The 25267-nt window shown below is 42.9% G+C and overlaps 1 protein-coding gene across 4 annotated transcripts in view; it reads left to right on the top strand.

Annotated features, from left to right (window-relative positions):
• TTLL11 (tubulin tyrosine ligase like 11) overlaps positions 1-25267 on the top strand; it is a 244872-nt gene that overhangs the window by 1029 nt on the left and 218576 nt on the right. The window contains exon 2 of one of the 4 annotated variants that reach the window (XM_072777783.1): positions 22-132. The exons of 2 other annotated variants lie outside the window; for them this stretch is intronic. In XM_072777783.1, the coding sequence (XP_072633884.1) occupies positions 121-132 (12 nt within the window). In that variant the 5' untranslated portion in view covers positions 22-120. One more of the 4 variants, XM_072777782.1, reaches the window with a different exon arrangement.

Below are 25267 nucleotides of genomic sequence, written 5' to 3'. Positions count from 1 at the left end.
GCTCCTAAGGCTATTCCGCAGGGTCCCAGGAGTGGTGTGATTGTGAGATTTAGGGCCGTCAAGTGTGGAGACTGAGACCCGGACGGTCTGCTGAGGGAACAGGAACCTACAGGAGGCAGCATGAAGACTCAGGTACTTAGCTCTCTGTGCTTTGGCCTCGGCAGACATCCAGAAACGGTTTTACGAAGTTGGGACACATGGAGAGACGGCCCCGGAAAGGACTGATGAGGTCAGGAGGTTGATGTCCCAAAGGGAAGGAGTCGTGTAGTTTGGAGAGAAGTCAGGAATCAGGCAGGGTAGACTTCCGGGAAGGTAGGGGTTAGCCACCGGGGAAGTCTGACTCCGGGCGTCAGGGCCCCCAGGCTTGGGCCTTGCGGGATTCAGAGGAGGACTTGCGTGCCTAGGAAAGCTGGAAGGAGGGCTCCCAGCTCCGGACAGGGTCGCAGACCTGGGCCAGTGATGTGAGGGAGGACTTGTCAGTGCTGTGGTCCTAACGAAGAGAGAATCCAGGGACTGAAACCAAGCCGCAGAATCAGGTGAGGCCGACTGGCCCAAGGAGGGCCTGTGCTTCGCTTAGCCCTGTGGGAGAGACAGACACGAAGCCGGCTAGATCTTGGGAGGTGGAACCAGAAGGTCTCAGAAACCAGCAGGCATACGCGCCAGGTTCATGCTCACAGTCTGTGAGTGTCCGCTATGGATGCTGGACCCTGGGAATCAAAAACGCTTAACCTTTGCCCTCAAGGACCTTAATTGTTCAGTAGGAATAAAAACACAAGTAAAACAAGTCATTGCGGTGATTATAGGGTCTTTGTTGCTACTTCCCAAAATGTTCTTTCCCCAGTTATTTGCATGGCTTGCTCTGTTGCTTTTGATCTCTGAGCAAATGCCACCTCCTCAGAGAAGCCTTCTTTGTGATCCCTCCTCCGACCCTTGCTCTTCTTTATTTTATTTTATTTTTTTTTATGGCACTAAACTCTACTTGATACTATATCGTGTATTGTTTGTTTGTTATCTGCTTCCCTTATTAGAATGTAAGTTCCATGAGGGCAAGGGGCTTTGTTTTGTTTGCTGCTGTATCCTCAGATGCATGGCATGTAGAAAGTGTTCCATAAATGTTTGTTGAATGGATGAATACATTATGTGATGAGTGTTTCCCTGTCCCTGTGTAAAGCTCTAAGTGCTATGGGAGAAGAGGGAGCTTCGCCATCTCGAGAAGAGCTTCCTGGAGGAGAGAGTTGTAAGCTGAGTTCTGAGTGCTGAAAAGGAGTGGGAGTTATCTAGGGGCTGTCAACTTTGGATATCTGGTAGAGAGCATAGTAGGGGTATAGCAGAGGTCCATTTGGGGTTTTGCATATAGTTCCGAGTGGCTGGATATCAGTGGGCAGCAGGATAGTAGTGAGGTGGAGGCTGGAGAAATGAGAAGGGTTCAGACCAGGGGCCATGCTGTGGGATGTGAATTTGTTTTTGGCAGACTGTGTGAGCCACTAAAAGATTTTAAATTTCTTCCATGTATTGACTCTGCTAGTTTGTCAAGTGAGTTAAACTCTTTAGGCCTCTTCGTTTACCTGTCTGTCAAACAGGGTCGGTTGGGTTAGTTCAGTGGTTCCCAGGCTCTCCTGTAGCCGCATAATAGTAACGTTAGTCTACACAAGACCCTGGCACTGGTGAACCCAGTGGAGTGGGTAGTTTCCAGGCCCTACCTGTAACTGCCCTCTCTGCCCCAGCTCTGCCTTTTTCTTCTTGCTCAGAAAGCATATTGACAGGTAAGTAAGAGTTACTCTTTCTGGCGTATTTTAAAGCAAATTCACTCACAACAATAGGACTTTACTATTAGGTGTGTGATTGTTTGCTTAATGCCACTCTTCGCTATGAGTCTGTGAGGACCTGGTCCTCCTGGGAGGGCAGGAGTGGTATTTGGCTTGGGTTACACCATAGGTGTTCAATAAATATTCACCAAATGAATGAATGAGATACTTGCCACAGAGCTCACAGTTCATCCTGACACCCTAAAAGGTAGAGTTTCAAAAGTACTAGAGTAGGTAAACCTTGAGTTCCGTCCAGCTTTAAACTAGGATGATGCTATTTTTAGTACCTACTGTAAAGTTGACTGCATGACAAAGTAGCCTTTTTAAAGGGGGTACTAAGAAGGTGCAGACACTACCTCTCCAGACCTCAGTATTTCTGTTAGGGAGAGATGTTGGACAAGATCATTTATAATGCTCAGCACAATGTTCTAGGAGCAGGGATATCTCCAGTGGGGGCTGGGACACAAGGGATTGAGCGGTGTCCCTGGTATGTCATGCTGTGCTGTTGCTGCACGATTTGGGAGTACCCAGCTAGCTGGCTCTGGCAGGGGTGGGCGGGTAGCCCAGGTAAGAAATAAGGTCATGGACACCAACCAGGGTAAAAACCCAGTGTTTCCTTTGTGAGTGCATAGTGAGGGGCCACACCACATGATCCATTTAGCAGGACAGCATGTAGCCAGCATGTGAACTCAGTGTTTGCTCAGCTACGGGACACAGTCTCCCTTCCTCCTTCACTTTTCTTTATTACACATACATTTAACAGCAATGTTTTATGAAATATCGGCAAATATGATGAATTCTTACATAACTCTTATCCTGTGCCAGGTACTCTTCTGAGTGCTTCATGTATTTACAGTGATTTGATTTCCCCAACAACTCAGTAAAATGCCTCCTGTCTCCATTTTATGAAAGAGTAAATTGAAGCACACAGAGGTTAACTTATCCAAGGGTCATATGGCTGATAAATGGCCAAGCTAGCATTTGAAACAGAGCTCCATTTGGAACCAGCCTTCAGTTCTGGACTCTTCTGACTGTTTCCTAATGGATCTCTATCTGCAGACCCCAGGTTGGAGTTACAGATACAGATGTGAATGGGATTCACTCCTTGTCCTCCAGCAACTTCCAGTGTGAAAGACAGACATGCAGGCCAGTCTGGGAGTTGAAGAGGTAAAGGCCATTCCTCACAGAGTTGGAACAAAGGCAGGGAGTATGGGACAGATTTTATATGCAGAATGGGATGATAGGGAGCATGTGGGAGAGTGGGGAGAGATGGAGAAGGAGCCAGATCATGGAGGATGTTGGAGGCCATGCCAAGAAACTTGTGCTTCTGCCTGAATATGATTACAGAATCTTGCCATATATAGACTCAGCTTTGCTTGCCCACTCTCTCAGCCCCAGGTGTACCACGCCAACTCTCTGATGATTCGGTTTTCAGTTATATCCACTCTGGTCAGGTCTAATCCAGTCATGTTCATGATAATGAATTTGCCTTGCAAAGGAAAATTCTGTAAATGATGGCTCTGTAAACTTAATAGATATGACAAAAGTTTATTTGAGAATAGCAAAATCAGGTTTATGGAGTCACTATTGAAGTTATGACATGAAAGAGAGAGATGATTCCTGGCTCATAGTAGATGCTCAATAAATATTTAGGGAATTGTATGGTCTTCTTCCAATTGTGTGAGACTCTTTCCCTGCCCCCTGTGTATTCTTTTGCAGTTTTGACACCATTAGTAAAGAAACCTTAGGGAAAAGATACCAAGGAGAGTAGATGCCGCTCTTGTTATGAGCTGCCTTCCTTGGAGATGTAGGTTGTGTATATGTATGTGCACGGTGGTGCCATGGACACCAGCTAGCTGACATGAATGTAGGCGCTGAGAGATTCAATAGAAGGACCTTTGTTGGTAACAGCTTGCATAAGTCCCTGTCCCAAGATCTGTTCCAGTGTAAACTCTTTGTTTCAGAGACTCTGAAACCTGGGTTGTTTTCTGAAGTTTATCCAGCCTTCTTTAGAATATGTATACATTTATTATATGGCTCTATTTAAAACTTATGTAATATCAGTTACTGTTTATTAAATATCTGTTATGTGCTAGGCATTGCACTAAGAGGTTTATGTTCATTAAATATTATATCAGACATTTACTATGGATTGTTTTATTTAATCCCCACAGCAACCCCCAAAGTAGATCCTCCTCTCATTTCCAAATTACAGATGAGGAAATTGAGGCTTAGGGAGAGGTTGGTACAGGGCTAGCCCACAGCCACAGGTAACAAGTGGCAGAGCCATCCAGGGCCTGTGCTTAGAATCAGTGTACAGTCCTACGCTGTTTTCCTTACAAATCCTTTGTTAAAATCTACCCTGCCAGGAGTTGCTTGATTATCATTAGTCCCAGATAATGCTTGAAGAAACTGAGGTGGGCGCAGCAAGAGAGGGAGTCCGGGCTCAAACAGTGGTCTTTCTTGTTCCGAAACTTACTTGCTGGGGTGTTTTATAATTCTCCACTGGTTAACCCTCCCATTTGTTTGATGCATAACTCTCAAATGACAGAGTCACTCAGAACCAGGAGAGCGATATTGCAAATAGGACTTAAAATAAAGCACGTGGAAATATATCTTGCCTGGCAGAGGGAGCATTTGGTGCCTGCACCTTCCAAATCCTATCTTGTTGCTGCTCACAGAGGAGAAGTAATTTAATTTGGGTGCCGTTTGCCTAGCTGAGTTGCCTTGCTCCTCTCTGGAATGTGATCCTGCTGTATCATTCCTTCTGGAAGAAGATGAAGTATAAAGTGAAAAATTGGACGGTTTAATCTTACCTCCCTTTCTCATTTCAATGATAGTTATTGCAACTTATGTTCCATTTTTTGCACGCAGCATTGTATGTAAGAATGGTTTATATCCTACTCCATCAAATGCTCTCCTTTCAACAGACATGTTATTTTAATGTCTAGTCCTCCAGAATTTTTCCTTTGCCTGTTGAGCTTGTCATACCGTTACAATTACAATTCACTACCTCTGTTGTTTGAATGGTGTGGTATGTGCGATAGCTTCACAAATCCACATGAACGCCTTAAACAGGCCTTTAAAAAATCAACAAGTTCCAGGGGCTCATACTCAAGTTCAAAGGCCAGTACAAATTAAAATTTTGGTTTTTCAGCTGATAATTGCTAGAGCTGTTTCCCATATTATGTAAACATACCTTCTACTGTAAATAGCCTCAATTTCGGTAGCATCCTGGATTCTGATTTTGTATCAGCAGAAGTTGAATGTAAAAATTCAATAATACATTCTCATTTTCTTTTAAATCTATTGTTTGAAAAGGACATATTATAATAGTAATTGCTCACTCTTTAAGTGCTTTCTCTAGAGGGGAAGTGTTGTGTCTTGGAGCTAGCATGAACTCTGGATTCAGACAGTTGAGTTAAAATCCTTGCTACTAATGACTTGTGTGACTAAACTGATCATGTACTAAATACATAATCTGAGCCTCAATTTCTTGACCTGTAACAACGGGTAAGTGACACCTACCTTGCAGAATTTTTGTGAGATAAAATAAGGGAATGTATCTAAATTGCCTTAACCCAATGCCTGACATACTTTCAGTATTTAGTAAATGTTAGCCATTTCTCTTCCTTTGAGCAAGTACAGACACTGGTTTTTTGATCTACTTTTTAAAAACTAGAAAAGAAAAACTGTTATAGAATTTAAGTCTGTGTATGTAGGTTACTGGTTAACCAGAGCATCTATGACCAGCTCAGCGGAATCATTTCACAGACATACTGAGACCTATTCTGTGCCAGACTATATTTGGACTCTTGGGATAGCGCAGAGAGCAAAAACACACATCCTCTCTGTGGATAAGGGACAGTTAGTTACATTTTCTATCACTTTTTAAAAAATTTAAATTCAATTTGCCGACATATAGTATAACACCCAGTGCTCATCCCATCAAGTGGGGACAGTTACATTTTAAATGAATGTCAACGTGATGTAGTCTAAGTTTAAAAATTTTAAAGTAGCACGGACTTAAACTTTTTAAACCGATTATACTTCTAAGGTTTTGTGAATTTAACTGAAAAATTTAAAGCCTCCATTTTGAACCTGGTGCCTACCTCATACTTTGGTGTATTAATTATCAAATGTATCACCATGGAGAGCTTATTTTAGATATTTGAGTTCGCAGGGAGGGCTGAGGTTGTGTGTGTGATTATACCCATTAACTGTGTGGAAGAGTTAGGGAGTTCCTGGGCTGAATTCTCTATTCTCTGCCATCATCCCTACTACAGCCCTCCCCACTGACTCTGGAAAGACCATAGCCAGACATGGGTTTGGATATTGGCTCTGTGACCCTGGGCAACTTGCTTTACCTCTCTGAGCCAAAGGTTTCTCATCTCGAGGAATGAGCACAGAATACTTGGCAGGGTTGTTATGAGGGTTAAATCAGAAAATCTTTAAAATGCCTGTGTTTACAGTAGGAATACCTGTTAGGCTTTCCCTCCAATGAATTTCTGTGACATCTTAATTAAGTTTTATAAAAGAAGCTTGGTGGCATGAACAGGCTTTGGCATAACATTACTTGTCCTTTCATTAGTTTTGAACTCCTCCCTTCCTTGCAGTTGCTCCCTTGCAGCCAGGCTATGTTCCTCAGATTCTTCTGCAAAGATTATTGTTTTGCTAGTGAGAACAGTAATCATGTTTCTCTATCCCAGATGGACTAATATCTCTCTCACGTCACATCAAGTGGTGCCTTGTTGTAACGGCTGCCATTTTTATGTGTGTTTGTTTCCCTGGATGTGTTTGGACCATTATCTAGTGATTTTTATAAATGCCTTTGTAAGTCCTAGCAGGCAGTTCTGACGACTCTTTCTCTATCCCCATCTGCTTCTCTGTCATCTGAATAAAATGTCCTCATCCTTCATGGAGCTGGAAGAATAGGGCAGTTTTTGTCCTGTGCCCATCATCCCTTTCAGTAGAATGTTACTTTTCCAAAATGTCCTTCTGTCCATCTGCCTAGAATTCTTATGAAGGACAGTTTTCCTGTTTTGTTCTTTATGCTCATAGGGAGATTTTATTTCTCTTTGTGTCAGAACTGTGTTTTACTGGAATATAAAAAAGCAACAATGGTAAATTTTCTAGACATCTTAGACTATTTATAAATAAATTTGTTCAATTTCCAAAAATAATATGTGCTCATAAAAAACGTACACAGCTCCCAGGTGTGTAAAATAACCTCCTAAGCCCCTACTCCTCACCCCATCCCCTTCCCTTCTAACTCTTCTCCTTAAGAGGCAACACCACTGTTAATGTTTGGTATGTATCTTTCCAGATTCTTCTCCTATTCCTGCATTTATCAGGATAACTAAATTGTGCTGTGGTAACAAGCAACCATAATGTATCAATGACTTAATAATAACAAAAGTTTATTTCTTGCTCATACTCAGGGATTCAATGCAGATTGGTGGAGGGGGGGATGGGGAAGCTCTCATCATTTTGGTTATTCAGAGACTCATGCTTCCAGCTCAACACCTGCTTCATTGAGTCACTGAGGGGAAGGGACTGTGCAAATTGTGCACTCTGACTTTTAAGACTTCTGCGCAGAAGTGACTGTGCTCACATTTCCTTCACCAAAGTGTTACATGGCATGGCTGACTTCACAGAGCTGAGGGTGTGCGGTCCTACCATGAGGGTATAAAGAGGATAATCAGAGTATCCAGTGAACAGCGCTAATGACCACCATATCATAATATCAATCATATGTAGAGATGCAAGAGATACACATGTAGTGTATAAATACAAACATACGTTCTTTTCAATGCTGCAGTTAAACAATATGTATAGTGTTTGTCAACTGCTTTTTTAGCCTGGATATCTTTCTCTGTTAATAAATATAGGTTCATTTCATGTTAGTAACAATTTAATAGTCCACTTTGTGGATATACCATCATAAAATTTATTGATGGATATTGCTCCCACACTTATTCCTTGCAATTACAAAGAAAGGCACAGGATATTGTTGTTCAGACATTGTTTATTTGTACAAATACTTCTTAGGATAAATTCCTAGGAATTGTTGGGTCAGAGGGTTGTCACTTTGTGTTTTGGTGGTTACTATCAAATGCCACCAGCAATGTTGAGAATGCCTGTCTTCTCACCTCCTTTGCAATGATGCTATCTTCTATTAATGCTCTAAATCTTTGCCCAACTGAAGGTAAAAATGTGTTCTTTTGATTTACATCTCTCTGCTTGTCAGTAAGGTTGGGCTTTCTGTATGCTTACCAGTCCTTTGTACTACTTCATCTGTGGAATGCCTCAGTATATTCTTTGTTCATTTATCTCTTGTTTATGTTTATATTTTGCTTCTGTTAATGTTTTTTTTATTGGTTTATATTATGGATAGTTACTTTTGTGTCTCCTATGCATTGTAAGCCTTTCCCCTGTTGATTATTTAAACATTTAATAGATAACCATTTGCCTTGCATAATCTACCCTATAATAATTGAAAATTTTTTCCTTCCTAGTCACTAAAAGCAGTCTTTACTTATTGCTGACATGTTCGCTCAAAAGGGTAGAAAGCACACACAATTCTATCTTCAGGTGCCATTAAACTTCTAATGGATTAACAGGCTGTGTGGAGAACCTTAGGGTCTTACATTTCTATGGAGCTAGGTGGGTTTTTTTTTATTATTAAAGATTTTATTTATTCATGAGAGACAAAGAGAGAGAGGGAGAGAGGGAGAGAGGGGCAGAGACACAGGCAGAGGGAGAAGCAGGCTCCATGCAGGGAGCCCGATGTGGGACTTGATCCCGGGACTCCAGGATCACGCCCTCCGCTGAAGGCGGCGCTAAACTGCTGAGCCACCCGGGCTGCCCCGGAAATGTCATCTTAATTGTTAAAAAGAAATCTCAAGTCAATTGGAGAAGAACAAACATTATATGGTTTCATTCATTTGGGGAATATAAAAAGTAGTGAAAGGGATTAAAGGGGAAAGGAGAGGGATCCCTGGGTGGCGCAGCGGTTTGGCGCCTGCCTTTGGCCCAGGGCGCGATCCTGGAGACCCGGGATCGAATCCCACATCGGGCTCCCGGTGCATGGAGCCTGCTTCTCCCTCTGCCTGTGTCTCTGCCTCTCTCTCTCTCTCTCTGTGACTATCATAAATAAATAAAAATTAAAAAAAAAAAAAAAGGGGAAAGGAGAGAAAATGAGTGGGAAATATCAGAGAGGGTGACAGAACATGAGAGACTCCTAACTCTGGGAAATGAACAAGGGGTAGTAGAAGGGGAGGAGGGCAGGGGGATGAGGTGACTGGGAGACGGGCACTGAGGGGGGCACGTGACAGAATGAGCACTGGGTGTTACACTATATGTTGGCAAATCGAACTCCAATAATAAATAAATAAACAAACAAATAAATAAATAAATAAAATAAAAAACTCATTCAGTGAAATTTATTTATTTATTTTCATGTTATTAAGTGTTTAGATTGATTCCTCTGTGAAAAAATTTTCTGGAGTCATTTCCCCCTACATTTTAAGTTATCTTAAAATAAACTTTGCAGAAATGAAATATTTGGGTGAAAGGACATGTATAATTTCAGGCTTCTGAAAGATACACTGATTTGCTTTCAAGAATTGTAGCAGTTTCTACTCAACAGTATATGAGAGTTCCTAGAAGTATTTGCTTTTGAAAGATGTAACAACAAATATTGGAGAAGAGAGTAAACTAAGTGAATCTTTTCCGTCTTCAGCAAATCTAGTTTTGATAATTATTCCTAGTTCATACAGGGCATTTTGATAGGGCTGTTTTTGTGCAGCTATCACATCTATAGCCACATCAAAATGAAAGCCACTTTTAAATTTTCAAATAACATACTCAGTGGACATGCTTGATTTTCTACCCTTGACCCTCTCCCCACATCTAGCTCCTGGATCTCCTTCCCCAGAGCTAAGGTTTAGGCATTTTACATACAATTGGGTAATGAAATGGAGGAAAGTTTCAATAGGTTATTTCTTTATTTCTTAGGTTTTGTCAGAATATCTCTGGTAAGAAAAAAAAAAAAGGGGACACATTAAAGGTATTAAAATGTTACACGCCATCATTAGCCAATAGGGGAATGAAAATTAAAATCACAATGAAATACCACTTTGTATCCGCTAGGATGTTTAAAAAAACAAATTCAGAAGTGTTGGTGAGGATGTGGAGTAATTGGAGCCCTTATATACTCTTGGTGGGCATGTAAAATGGTACAGCCATTTGAAAAACGGTTTGGCAGGTCCTCAAAGTGTTAAACATGGAATGACTACATCCAAGTAGTTTACTCCTAGGTATATACCCAAGAGAAATGAACACAAATGTTCACTAAGAAACATGTATGCTAATGTTCATGGTAGCATTATTCACAATAGGCAAAAAGTGGAAACAACCAAATGTCCATGAGATGACGGGCAAACAAAATGTGGAATATCCATGCAGTGCAATATTATTTGGCCTAAGAAGGAATGCACTGATACCCGCCACAACGTGGATGAGCCTTGAAAACATCTTACATGGGGGGCATCTGGGTGGCTCAGTTGGTGAAGTGTCTGCCTTCGGCTCAGGTCGCAATCCCAGGATCCTGGGATCAAGCTCCCTGCTTACAGGGAGTCTGCTTCTCCTTCTCCCTGCCTTCTGCTTGTGTTCTCTCTATCTCTCTCTCTCTCCCGCAAATAAATAAATAAAATTTAAAAAAATATTAAAAAAGATGGAAACATCTTACACGAAAGGAGCCAATCACAGAGACTGCACATTATGTGATTGCATTTATATGGAATGTTCAGAATAGAGAAATCTATATAAAGTACAGTACTGGTTGCCTAGGGCTGCGGGAGGCTTTTGGTGGTGAAGTTGGGAATTACTGCTAGTACAGGATTTCTCTTTGGGGTGATGAAAATGTCTTAAAATAGGTTGTGATGGTTGCACAACTCCATGACTATGCCAAAAACTGTTGAACTGTATACTTTAAATGGGTGCATTGTGTCGTATGTGAATTGTATGTCAATAAAGATGTTGAAAAAAGTGCCATACGCTTATCCAGTTCTCGTCATTGAACAGTACTTGCCTCCCGGGTAATAATTGTCTTTTTTTTTTCTTCAAGATTTTATTTACTTACTTGAGAGAAAGAGTGAGAGAGAATGAGAGAGCACAAGCTGGGGGAGGAGCAGAGAGAGAAGCAGAGAAGTTCCCCTCTCCACTGAGCAGGGAGCCCAATGCACGGTTCATGCCGGGATTATGACCTGAGCTGAAGGCAGATGCTTAACTGACTGAGCTACCCAGGTACCCTCCCAGGTAGTAATTGTAAGCATGTTTCAGGAACACACATCAGGCCAGTGCTTCCTGTTGTCATTCTGCTTTGCAATATTGCTTTTTACTGTACATCAATCAGCTTTTTGGACACCTGTATGAAAGGGACTCTGTCCTGGTGGCATAGAGTAGTGGCAGCTGTAACACCATTCCAAACTTTCAGTGTAAGATTAAGTTGTTAAGTTGTATTTTTGTATTTTTTGTGGGGTAAATTAGAATATTTGCCCCAAGAATACAGTTTCAGGCTCCTTATAAAAGGTCCATATGAAGGCTTCTGTGACCTGAGATGCAGTGTAGCATGGACTTTGGAACCACACAGATATGGATTTGAAATAACTCACTATGTAACCGTGGGGAAATTTTGCTCTGAACCTCAGTTTCTTCTCATCTGTTTTCTCTTTCTTTTTTTTTTTTTTTGTTTTCTCTTTCAATATTGTCTCTAACCCATTGTTTTGCATCTCATTTTCTGGGATTCTGATTGAGATTCTTAAAGAATGGGCGTGATACAATTAAACTTCATGGAGTTGTTTGTTGCCAGCATAAAAAAATATAATCATGTATTTAGCCCATGACATTGGGTATACAATAAAGGCTTGGTTGAATATTTTTTTATTAATATCTGGGCCTTAAGCTTCTCTAGACTTCACATATTCCATGCCTTGAACTTTACCCACTACTAACACTGCCCTCCCTTCATGCTGTGCCATTTCCCTTTACCTTAGTCATGTTTTTGCTTTTCCTTAGAATGTTCCCTTCCTTTCTTTGGCTACTCTTATACATCCTTCAAGGATCAGCTCATGCCTCCTCTCTTCCATAAGTCTTCCTGACCCCCCCACTCCCACCCACCCCAGGCTGGCTAAGTACCCTTGCTTAGTCACTTATAGTACTTTATACAGATCTCAGTTTGATTAATTCTTCCAGAGAAGCAAATTTTGGTTTATTGATCATCTCCATTCTATTTTTGTTTCCTATTTCATGGCTTTCTGCTCTTTACGATATCTTTTCTTCTACTTTTGAGGCTTATCATGTTGTCCTATATCTGACATTGATTAGGATGCTTAACCTGTCATCTTTTCTAATAAAACATTCAGGACTACACGCTTGGGGCACACCTAGCTGGCTCAGTCAGTAGAGCATGGGATTCTTGGGGGCATGAATTAAAGTGCCATGTTGTGCATAGAGTTTACTTTAAAAAAAAAAAAAACCCTACAAACTTGACTCTTAAGTACTGCTTTGGCTGCACCCACAGTCTTGCTGTGTAGTATTTTTTAAAATCACCTTTTAGTTCTATGTATTTTACATTTTCATGAAGATTTTTTTCTTTGGCCCATGAGTTATTTAGCTCTGTGGTTTTTTGTTTTGTTTTGATTTGATTTTTATTCTTTATTTTTTTTTCTGTGTTCCAGCCATCACTCTCCCTTTTTCTTTTAAAAAAATTTTTTTTTAAAAAATTCTATTTGCCAACATATAGTATAACACCCCATCCCATCCCATCAAGTGCTCATCCCATCAAGTGCCTTCCTTAGTGCTCATCACCAAGTTACCTTGTATTTCACCCACCTCCCCCAGCTTTATGTTTTTTTTAAGGGTTTCTAAACATGTGAGATTATTTCTGCTTCTCTTTTTGTTATTAATTTCTATCTTAATAACATTGTGATTAAAGGATCTTCTTTCTTTCCTCTCTTTCTCTTGCTTTCTTGCTTTTTTCTGTTTTCCAATTTTTGGATCTATGGCCTAATACATAGTCAATTTCTATCTGTTTTTTAAAAGAATGTGTATTCTCTAGTTATTGAATGCAGTATTTTACATATGTATATTAGATTAGCTTGTGATTGCATTAGACAAATGTCATAGCCCTGATATTTCTGTCTGACCATTGAAGAGTTATATTAGTGTTTCCCTTTATGATTATGGATTTCATATATTTTTAATTGACTTTTCCTTTTCCCATTTCCCTCATACTAGTCTAGAAGTTATGCATCCTATTTTTATTCTTCTAGTGGTTACCCTAAAAATTTAATATGTGTATAATTTCACAACGTCCAAAGTTAGTATCTTTACTCTCCTCTTAACAACATAAGTATCTTAGGATATTTCGTTTTGGTTGCATCCTTCCTGACTTACATGCTTTTGTTGTCCAGTATTTTAGTTCTCTCTTACTTTATCCTTTTTTTGAACTTTACAAATTAGACCTTATTATTCGTTTCTATAAAGCCTTGATGTATTTTAGATTCACCCACATTTACCATTTGCTTATTATTCCACTTTACAACTCAGACCTTTCTTCTGGGATCATTTTCTTTTTCCTGGAAGTAATCTTTTAGACGTTCCTTTGGTGAGGGGCTCTTTGTAATAAACTCAATCAGTTTCTGTTTGTGCAAGATTACCTTCCTTTTGCCTTTATTCTTGAAAGATTGGGCTGCTGCACATATAGTACTAGGTAGATAGTTATGTGATCTCAGCACTTTGAGAATACGTGACCATTTACTCCTATTTTTGCTATCGAGAGGTCAGTTCTCAGTTGACTATTTTTGCTGATGAAGTGTCTTTTTCCTTCTGGCTGCTTTTTAAATCTTCTCCTTATCTTCATGTCTTCTGTGTCATTAAGATTTTCTGGGTGAGGGTTTCTTTCTATTTATTCTGCTTGAGATTTGTTGGGACTCTTGTCTCTGAGGTTTAGTATCTTTTATCAATTCTAGAAAATTCTCATCTGTTTTCTCTTTCAATATTGTCTCTAACCCATTGTTTTACATCTCTGTTTCTGGGATTCTGATTGAGATATTTCTAGACCTTTTTTTCTTGGCAGTGAGGCTTATGTTCTTTGGAACTTTAATCTCTGGTAATTCTCTGAGAGTTGAGTTTAAAGTGAGGATTTTCATCTTTTGCCCATGGCTCAGAGGGCTCTACTCACCTAGAATGCTGAAAACTAAATTTTTGGTGTTAGGCTTTTAAGATTATGGGCATAGTATAAATTCTGACTCCAGACTTGCATGCGTTTGGTTAGGCATTCCAAGGGGGGGCTCTTCTCTCCTTCCCTGAGCCAACACACAAGACAAGGTAGGTTTTCTTCTGGCTTACCCACTGAGGATGTGGCCTCACAGAGGGCCTGGCTTGATATGGGAGCTTCTGATCTGATGCTTGCCTTACCAGCAGGCCGTCAGGGGCCTGATTGTTGCCTGTGTACAGGGGAAAAGATGATTTACATCTGCCTTTTGAAAAATGTCCCCTCTGAAGAATGGATCAGAACTCTAGAGTGGAGGCAGAGGCAAGTGAGGATGCTGTCATATACCTCGGGAGAGGTGGTGCTTCCTGGGTCAGGATGGGGCTGTATGGGCAAGGCTGTTGATTGAGAGGGTTTGATTTTTCCCCTACTGGATACTAAGATATCCAGCAGCAGGGAGCTTGTCTTATTCATCTTTGAGTTCTTTAATGCCTGGCACAGAGAAGGCATTTAGCAAATGCTAATTGAATTGAACTGTGTAATCAGTAATGGTCCTAGTGCTGTGTTTTTGGACTACCTTCAAAGTGACTATTTTCTTTAAAAGGAAATAACATAAAGAGATTCCAGGCAGTGAACTCATCCTGTCTCTGGCATTACAAAGCTCGAGCCAGAAATAGAGAACCAGCTGTTTGTAGGCCCCTGAAAGGCTTCGGTTTTGGCTGGGTTTACTTTCCATGATAAGATAGCTTTCTTTAGCCTGTGCACTTGTTCCTGTCTTAAGGAACCTCAGGATCTATGTGAAACTACTTGCACAAAGCCTTGCCATTTTACTGGATTTTATGCCACTTTCTCAGAAATAACTAAACTTTACGACTCTCTAGGCAGGTTGCAAAGATGTTCCTTTAATGGTATGTGAAAACTTCTTACTCCTAAGACTTCACAGAGAAAGTACTCTGTGTCTAGGGAACAAAGGGAGAGGAGATTGGACCCTGCTGGGGGACAATTTAATAAGCTTCAGCTGGCCACTAAGGAGGGTTGTTCAAGACTTTATGCAATACTATTCCACTGGAATGTGCAAAAGTATTTCTAGAAAGCACAGTGAAATAAAGCATACATATATCATTGTAAATCCTGAGGCCTTGAACTCCTCCATTATTCATTCAACAAATATATGTTGAATGTCCACTGTGCCCCAAGCCCTATTCAAGGCACTGACAATAGAGACACAACTAGGGGCACCTGGGTGGCTCACTAGGTTAGGGGTTCATCTCATGATCTCAGCTCAGGTCTTGATGATCTCAGGGTTGTAAGTTCAAGCCCTGTGTTGGGCTCCACACTGAGTGTGGAGGCTATTTTTAAAAGAGGTGGTGGTGGGGGCTCCTGGATGACTTAATCAGTTGAGCATCAAACTCTTGATTTTGACTCAGGTCACGATCTCAGGGTTGTGAGATCAGGCCTTCTTTGGGCTCCTTCCTCGGCACGGAATCTGCTTAAGATTCTCTTCCTCTCCCTCTGCCCCTTGCCTCCCACCCCTGCTCATGCTCTCTCTCTCGCTCTCCCTCTCTCTAAGATTTTATTTATTTATTTGACAGAGAATGAGAGAGAGAGAGCACACAAGCAGGAAGAGCAGCAGGCAGAGGGAGAGGGAGAAGCAGGCTCCCCACACAGCAGGGAGCCCGGCACCCGACTGGATCTCAGGACCCTGGGATCGTGACTTGAGCCTAAAGCAGACACCTAACCAACTGAGCCACCCAGGCGCCCGTTGCTCTCTCTTTCTAAAAACAAAATAATAAAAGGACACAATTAGACATCATCCCTGCCCCCCCCCCTTTTTTTAAAGACTTATTTATTTATTTATTCATGATAGACAGAGAGAGGCAGAGACACAGGCAGAGGGAGAAGCAGGCTCCACGTCGGGAGCCCGACGCGGGACTTGATCCTGGGACTCCAGGATCACACCCTGGGCCAAAGGCAGGCACTAAACCGCTGAGCCACCCAGAGATCCCCCCTATCCCTGCCCTTGTACCAGGGCCACTACTGGCCATACCATCCTTTTGTATGAATGAGAGAACAAGGTGCCCCCTCCTCAAAGAAAAAAATATTAAATTAGTCAATATATTATTTACACTCAACAAATTTGTTATGGCAATTAGGTTATTGATGATAAATGAATATTAGTTATTAAATTATACATTAGTTATTAAATAATATTTACATGATGTTATAATGAAATACTTGTTAATTTAAACTCAAAATTCAGAAATATTCTGGCACAAGAAACAAACATCAGCTGATAGAACTGCAACATGATTTAACTACTGCCTTAATACCAATGAGGAATTTTTCAAAAAAATGAAAAGTTCTCACTAATTATATATCAGATTTATAAAAGCAGATCTGATTTAGAAACACAGTTTATTTTATATGTTATTAGATCAACAGTCTTTTGGGGTGCCTTGGTGGCTCAGTTGGTTAAGCATCTGCCTTCGGCTCAAGTCATGATCCCAGGGTCTTGGGATTGAGTCCTGCATCCAGCTCCCTGCTCACTTGGGAGCCTACTTCTCCCTCTGCCTCTCCTGCTCCCTCTCGCTGATGCCCCCGCTTGTACTCTCTCTGTGTCAAATAAGTAAATAAAATCTTTTTAAAAAAAGATCAACAGTCTTTTGATAATCCAATTTGTCAAAGGGGAACAATACATATTTTCTTGTTAAAACAAGATTCTTGAGTACCATTTGCTATAAAATTCTAGTCATAAATGTAAATTTGCCCAAATAAAATTATCTGATGTTTGTTTAATGAACCAGAATACTTTTGAATTCCCAGTATAAATCAACAAGTACTTTTACTATGATAGTATGTAAATATTATCTAATAACTAATATTTTTAGGAATAATTCATTTGTTATGGAATAAAAAAATAGATGAATATATGGAAAGTGTTCAAAATATGAAAGATGCCTGCATATGACCAGCATCATGGCACCCTTGTGCATGACCTAAAAAAGTGGCAGGTGGTGGCTCTGGAGGCCCTAGTCTCAGGGGAGCAGTCATAGCTGATGAGCCCAGTGTGAGGTGCTAAGGGTTCTATTAGAAGTATGTACAGGGCAGCCTGGGTGGCTCAGCGGTTTAGAGCCACTTTCGGCCCAGGGCGTGATCCTGGAGACCCGGGATCGAGTCCCGCGTCGGGCTCCCTGCATGGAGCCTGCTTCTCCCTCTGCCTGTGTCTCTGCCTCTCTCTCTCTCTCTCTCTCTGTGTGTCTCTCATGAATAAGTAAATAAAATCTTAAAAAAAAAAAAAAGAAGTATATACAAAGAATGGTGGAGGCGGAGGGGAAATGAGGTCAACCTGCAGGTAGGAGGGCAACCTACTTGGCAAAGGCCGGTATGTGTCAGAGGCATTCAGGGAAGTAAGATTCAGTCTTTTTGACATATATTGGTTCTTAAGTAGCCTCTAATCCTTCTTTCTGGGTTCCTGCTACTTTCTGGATAAGTGGGATAGCTGAGTTCCAGATTGGTGAGGTGTTGCTATTTTTGATAGACTGTGATGATCTTCTCTTCTCCTGCCTATATCCTCCTCTGTCTACTTGTCTCTTCCATCATAGCACAAATCAGCTTCACTGTTATGGCTTGTTTAATTTTTTCTTCTTCCCACCAGATTTTAATTTGAACTAGTGCAAGGGCCACATGTGTCTGGTTTATTATCATTTATTATCATAGCATCATGCTTCATTGCACAATGCCTGGCACACTATGGAGCGGGCTCTTCATAGGTATTGGCTGAAATGATTTTTTCATTCATTCCCCAAACATTTCCTGAGCCCTCACTTTGCACCCTGGACTCCATTGAGCCCTAGGTAAACAAAGAAATGACCCCTGTGGGTCCCTCCTCACAGGAAGCTCACTTTCTGGTTATTGCAGCTCTGTGGATGAAGAGCAGTGGAAAAGGGCTCGGGTTCAGGGCTCAGTGAAGCATCCTAAGGAAGGGGCCTGTGAGCTGAGTCTGAAAGGAATGGAGAGCTGAGCAAGGGCTCCAGTATTCAGGCTCAGCTCAGCAAGCACAGCAATGGGGTGGCAAGCTGGAGCACAGAGGGTATGGGGGAACTACCAGTGTCATCCTACTGTGGCTGGGGCATAGAGGGAGGGGCAGCAATGGATGGTGCAGGGGCTAAGACATATGGGTACCAGCTGCAAATGAGAGCTCTGCGGAACCCCTGGGAGGTTGCAAACAGGTGTGTGTGTGTGTGTGTGTGTGTGTGTGTGTGTGTGTGTGTGCATGAGAGAGAGCGAGCGCGCGCGCGCGCGAGAGAGAGAGAGAGAGAGAGAGAGAGACAGATCACCTCTGGATGTTGGAAAGACCCCTCTGGCTGTGGTGTGCAAGCTGTATGAAGGGCTCGGAGGAGTGAACTGGAAGGAGGGAACGCCTCCTTGAGGGCAGGGTGAGTGGCTTCCTGGTCAGTTTCTGGCCTGTGGCGAGTGGCTGAGATCTAGTAAGCCCTGAGACGGTACTTTGTGACCCAGTCAACCTGCAGAAACCAGCAGGGTAGGACCACAGGGCCTCCTTGCAGAAGAGCAGCAGAGTTACTACTCTCACTTTATGGAGCTGCCCAAGCAGCCCTCTGAGGCAAGCAGGCTATATACCTTTGCTCTTCTTTACAGACCAGGTAACCGAGGCTGGGCTGGCCAAGGGGCCCAGGTCTTCGTCAATGCCAAGTGGAGTGCACTCTCCTCCACTCTGTCCTGTTGTGGGGTAGGTGCGGTACGAGGGGAGAATTGGCTCACTGGTGTCTCTTCTCCCGAGGGACCGCTGTCTTCCCTTCTGGCGAGGGAGGGACCTCAGCCATCCAGCTGCTGGAGCCCTCCAGGCATTGGTACACCCTTCCTTGAGTTTCCTTGCAGGCAGAAGGAGATGGCGGCCAGTGGGGCAGCTGCAGGCTGTCTTCCCCAAAGCCGTGGGGAGAGATCTGTGGGCCCCTGACACTGTCATCACATGGGTATCATGCTGCTATTTCATAAAGGCCTCAGTGCTTGAAGGGCCATTAAGTAGCCAATGATATATTTCAACCTCATTGAGGAAGAAGACAAGAGTTCAATCAAATTCAGACCATGTGGAAATAAAAGAACAAAGAGGCTGTTCACATGCATGGCCCTCCTGAGGGGAAAAGAAGGGAACAAACCATCATCCGGGGTCCACTCTGAGCCTTCTGCTGCTGCTGTTGGAAGCTTTGGTGTGGGCGCTGCTGACAAGCAGAGGTGGTGCCGTGCACTTGGTAGGTAAGGAAGGAAATGGAGTGTACCGGACACCAGACCCTTGGAGGTGGAACCAGAATCCCAAGCCTAGGCCAGACCTCATGCTGCCTGCTCCTTCCACTGCACCGAATTGCCTCCCCCATGCAGTCTTTCCTCTCCACAAGACAAGCAGTGATTTATTTTTGTGCAAAGGCTGAATGGTATGGAGGTCAGCAACCTGTGTTGGTTGCGACTGCAGTCCCCAAAGGCAGCGGCTCGTCGGTTTGCCCCCTGCTCCGGGCTACCAGCTGTGCGCACAGCTGGGAGAGGCTGCCACGTCCCTATGCCCTGTGGCCCTGTGCGGCTGGAGCGGCCTTGCCCCCTCTCTGTTACTTTCCCTTCCGCCTGTCTTATCTGCTCCTCTCTGCCCCTCAGAGACACTTGTCTGGCTCTCCTTGAAGACAGTTTTGACTCCATCCTGAGATCTTTGCTGGTTAGTGATGAGCAGGTTGATAGCAAATTAATTGTGATTCCTCCTCAGGTATCACATTTTAAAGGAGATTTTGGAAGACGGCTTCACCCACAAGAGCCAAGGGGATGAGGTCCCTCTGGTGGGGTGACAGGCCGTGGGGTGTGTGTTCTCACATTCAAAAACCCTATTCAGGGGCAGCCCGGGTGGCTCAGCGGTTTAGCACCTGCCTTCGGCCCAGGGCATGATCCTGGAGACCCAGGATCGAGTCCCATGTCGGGCTCCCTGCATGGAACCTGCTTCTCCCTCTGCTTGTCTCTCTGACTGTCTCTTTCTCTCTCTCTGTGTGACTCTCATGAATAAATAAAATCTTTTTTTAAAAAAACAAACCCTATTCACATTCTGGCAAAGCATTTAAGGCCCTTAAAATCTCCCCTGCTAGCCAGTTTGCCTCACCCCTGCCAGACTTCCTCCCCACTTTCCCATACCAGCTGTGCTCTACCCTACCAGCCATGCCGCCACCCCTGCTCCCACTGACCTCTTGGGCTGGAATTGCTTTCGTTCCCTCTACTCCCTGCTGGCTGGACTTGGAGCCCCACATCAATATCCAGCCAAGTGTGAGCTCTGCTATGAGCCTCCTTCCCTGCAGAAGCAGCTGCTTCTTCCTCTATGTCCTCTTAGCACCTGGTAGGCTTCTCTGTATATATTGCTTTTCATGGAGATAATAATTTGTTTAGTGACAGTAAACTCTGAGCACTTTGAGGACAGAGATGGTGTGTGTGTGTGTGTGTGTGTGTGTGTGTGTGTGTGTGTTTCTCTAGTGTCTGGCCTATAGCAGGTGTCCAGGGAGGGATTGTGACCCAGAAGAATGTGAGCTTGTGTGCCAGCGCTGGCTTCAGCTGCAGAGGGGCAGAGACTCATTAATGAGGGAGGAAATCTAGCCCCATAGCTCTCCTCTCTCTGTCCTCTCTCTTGCCAGGAAAGGATGCTTTTGTCTGGAGGTTACACTGTTGGGTTTTCTCTGGGGCCATCCAGCAGGGGGCTCTTGTCTACCTTCACTTGGGAGACTGACTACGCCCTCCCCTTGCCCTTCCTCCGCTCCATTCCCCATCCCCAGCCAGACCAGTTACCTGTCCAGACTGTATAGACTATGGAAACAAATGCAAACTTGCCATCCTCCTTTTATTTTGAAATGTCTCCAACCTGACCTGAAGAGATAGGACTCAAATACTTGTGAAGTCTCCCCGCTGCACTGGTAGGGACTCCCTTAGTCATCAGTGTATTGCCAGGCCCTAAGACAATGCCTGATTCGCAGTAGGTGCTCTGTGACTCACACTTAACTCCCGTCAGCGGAAACCAGAGCTGAGCAGTAGTGGTAAAAACAGATTTTATTCAGGAACTCTTGCAATAGAAGCAAAGAGGCCTGGGCTACATTTTTTATACCTCTAGGATAGGTGGGGATTTCTTTTATTTTTTAAAGATCTTATTTATTTATTTATTCATGAGAGACAGAGAGAGGCAGAGATACAGGCAGAGGGAGAAGCAGGCTCCGTGCAGGGAGCCCAGCATGGGACTTGATCCCGGGTCTCCAGGATCACACCCTGGACCAAAGGTGTCACTCAACCACTGAGCCACCTGGGCTGCCCGACAGGTGGGGATTTAGAGCCAAGGATGTCTTGGGAGTAAAGGGATGGAAAAGTACTGAAAAGAGGCAAGGGGGCTGTTGGCTAAACCAGTTGGACAAGATTCTTGCTGAAGGGCTTGGGGGATCAGAAGCCCAAGGTGGAGGATGAGGAATTTGATGAGATTCTGAGGGGGATCAGAAATGGGTGGGTGGGGGGGGGGGAGTAGTCTTGCTAAGCTGACTTTAGCAGGATTCTTGCTAAGACTGGGCCATGTGGAGACTGACACAGAAGGTCAAAGATGGGAGGCCAAGCTGGAAAGAGCATTCAGAGGAGCCTGAATAAAGTTTGGTCACTGAGAGGCTTTGTCACTTGCCAGGGACACTGGAAATGTAGACTAGTGTGTCCAGAAAAAGATGAAATGCATTTTGGTGAATGGCCTGCAGTCTCAGCTGTGATGCGGTATACAGAAAAGGATTTGGAGTCTGCCAAAACTGGATTCCAATCCAGGCTTTGCTCCTTGCTAGCTGTGTGGACTTGGAGGAATTACTGAACTTGTCCAAACTTTGAGCCTCATTTTCTTCAGCTGAATAATGAGGATAATAACCCTTGCCTCAGAGGATGGTTGAGAGAGAATGTAGAGAAAGCCCCCACTGTGGTATATAACCCAACACGCTGTATCATCATTTTAGTCATTTAGTGTCTTCATTATTACCATATATCTCAATTTTATTGATTGACTAAAAATAACATACACAGGGTAAAAAATCAACATAGTATAAAAGTGTGAACTCTGAAAAATATGTCTCTCATCCCATCTGTAGTTCCCTTCCTCAAAGGCAACCACTATGAGCAGTTTCTTGGTACATTTCCAGAGAGATGTATGTACAAACATCCATGCATAAATAGTTCTTTTTCTTTATCTAATGCTTTTATATGATGCCCTCTATTCTGCACCTTTTTTTTTAAAGTTTGTTTGTTTGTTTGTTTATTTATTATTTATTTATTTATTTATTCATGAGAGACAGAGGGAGAGAGGCAGAGACACAGGCATAGGGAGAAGCAGGAGGCCCAACGTGGGACTCGATCCTGGGACTCCGGGGTCACGCCCTTGGCCGACAGCAGATGCTAAACCACTCAGCCATCCAGGCATCCCTATTCTGCACTTTTTTTTTTTAAAGATTTTGTTTATTTATTCATTAGAGACACAGAGAGAGAGGCAGAGACACAGGCAGAGGGAGAAGCAGACTCCATGCAGGGAGCCTGATGTGGGACTGGATCCCAGCACTCTGGGATCATGACCTGAGCCGAAGGCAGATGCTCAACCACTGAACCACCCAGGTGCCCCTATTCTGCACCTTTTATTTCATTTAACAATTTAACTTAGCCATTGTTTCACGTGGGCATGAGTTGATTTTCCACATCCTTCTCTTTATGGCTGCAGAACATTCCACAGGGTGGGTGTCCCATCACTTAATTAACTGGTGCCCCAGACACACATTTGACCGTCTACAGGGTGTTACCACTCTATACAGCTGCATCCACTGTACCCTCATATATATGTTTTGTGTGCTAGTGTGAGAATATCTGTAGGGCAAAAAAATCTAGCATTCATTAAATGGGGGAATGTTTTCATTCTGGTAGCTATTGTGGAGAGAAAGGTTTAGGAATCAGAGACTTGGCTTGTCATGAGAAAGTGAGAGATAAAGTACATCATTTCTTTATTTTCAAAGCCTTTACTAATAAAGACCCTTGTTTCCTCTTTCCGTGATGCCTCGGATTCCAGATTCCCCAGCAGGGATATTTGGCAGATTTATAAACCAATGCAAATCGGCTTTTAGCTGGAGAGTTTACTTTCCCACATAAACACTGTCAACCAACTTTCTGAATCAAGTTTTTGAACTCATCAAAGAGGTTTGATTGACTATAATAGAAACAGAGCCCTTTTTATTTGTTTGGTTTCTAGTGGCAGAGAAGCAAACACTGCCCAGTGCTTTCTTTGTTAGGTATTTTTCATTTAATCCTGTAAACCTTTGAGGCGAAAAATATTATCCCTGATTTCCAGACAAAGAAAGAGATGGGTTCACAGAAGTTAGGTAACTTGCCCAAAGTCATGCAGAGTCAAGATTTGAACCCAAGTCTTGATGACTGTACCACTCTGTGGGCCTCTCTTGTTCTTTTTTAGGGGATTCTGTAGAACTTTCCTGAATGTTCAGTAAGTTTTACCTGTTGCATAAACATCTGATGGTTAGCAGTGGCTCTCAATAATTTTGGGGACTTTCTGAGTTTAGTAGAGAAAGAGGGTCTGTTATGGCTCAAGCTCAGTGTCTGGCATGCTTAGTCCTTATGTCATCAATCCAGCCACTCCCAGGTGACTGGTCTAGTCTATACCGCTGACTCTGCCGCTTTCTATGTTTGGATGGCTTCTGCCCCTCAGCTCCAAGACAAGATTGCTCTCTCTGTGACCCTGGACTCTGGCTCTGTGCCCTCCTCTGGTGTCCTCCCCACAGCCTCTATCAAACTTATTCTATGGTGTTTTCTGTCTCTTAGTAAAGGAAAGTCACTTAAAGCCCTTTCTAAGCTATATGGCATCACTATGACTCCCCCTGTCCCACACTTTGCTCTCCCAGTTCTTCAGCCTCTGAGCTGATGTCACTTCACCTTGAAGTCTGCTCTCTTTTCTGAAACCTACACTGGGTTCTTCCCAGCTCCCAGGAAATCTGTCACCTGTGAACAAAAATTAGCACATTAAAGCTTTTCCCACCCATTTGCTTTAAAACATTATATCCCAGAGAACCACATTATAATCCCATCCACTGTATATTGGAAAGGGCCTGTTGTTTTAGAGCATATCTTAGGATGAGTGCTTCGTGCCTGCAAATCTCTATTTTTATCAATTTAATATATCTTTATTAACTCTTGGTTCCATATTAGCACAGTTCTCTTGTTAGGCTGTAAATTCACTCTTGTTTTATTATTTATTAACAAACATTTGTTAAGAGCCTGATGGTGTCCGGCTACCACCTCCATTATCTCACATATTCCTTAGAAACCACTCTGTGGAGGGGGTATTAACAACCCCCTTCGCAGTTGGGGGAAATGAGGCTCAGAGAGGTTCATTATCTTGTCCGTGTTTCATCTAGTAAGTGGTAGGTCTGGGATTTGAACCTCAGTGTTTGGATTCTAAATCCATAACCTTTCCCAGATGAAAGCAAAGATTTCTGGTTTCTTATTATTTTGCTGCTTCAGTTACTCTACTCAACTCCTTAATTTGGTGACTCCAAATCAGTAGCATGTTACTGAGCCTTCTGGTACCCGAATGGGTTTTGTTTTGATAGGAGTCACATAATCCATACTGAGAAGACATTACTTAATCCAGAATGAGAGATAGCAAAAATCCACAGGAAAGCTGCAAGAAGGGAAGGGGAGCAATTTTTATTTGACTGGCTGGCTGACTGATCTCTAGAGAGTTCTCTTTCTTTTTATCCCCATTCCTTTTCTTCTTGGAAGGCTAAAGTATAAAGTACTTCAAGGAGCTCCACCCGGTTCTTAAAAATGTCCAGGAGGTGGCAGTGAAGTAAGCTCTTAGCGTGTGGGGTTTTAGGCTTCCCGAAGCCTTAACTCAGTGTATCCCAAACCTGTCTGATCATAAAAATCACCTGTGACATTTTTTAAAGTTTGATTTCCCGGTGGGGCTGAGACCTGGGGATTTTTTTTTTTAACAAGTCCCGCTTATGCCATTCTTATGATCAGACTAGCCTGGGAAAGAGTAAGTATCATCGCTGGGAACTAGGTCTTTTGTGTGGCCTGTCCTCTGTAGATTTGAAGTACAGCTGGTTACATTGCATTGCAGTAGAGAGAACATGAA

The sequence above is a fragment of the Canis lupus genome, chromosome 16 (assembly GCF_048164855.1).
Source record: "Canis lupus baileyi chromosome 16, mCanLup2.hap1, whole genome shotgun sequence".
NCBI classification, from domain to species: Eukaryota; Metazoa; Chordata; class Mammalia; order Carnivora; family Canidae; genus Canis; species Canis lupus.
Note: the sequence above shows the minus strand (reverse complement) of the source record. Positions and strands in the feature narration are given on the sequence as shown.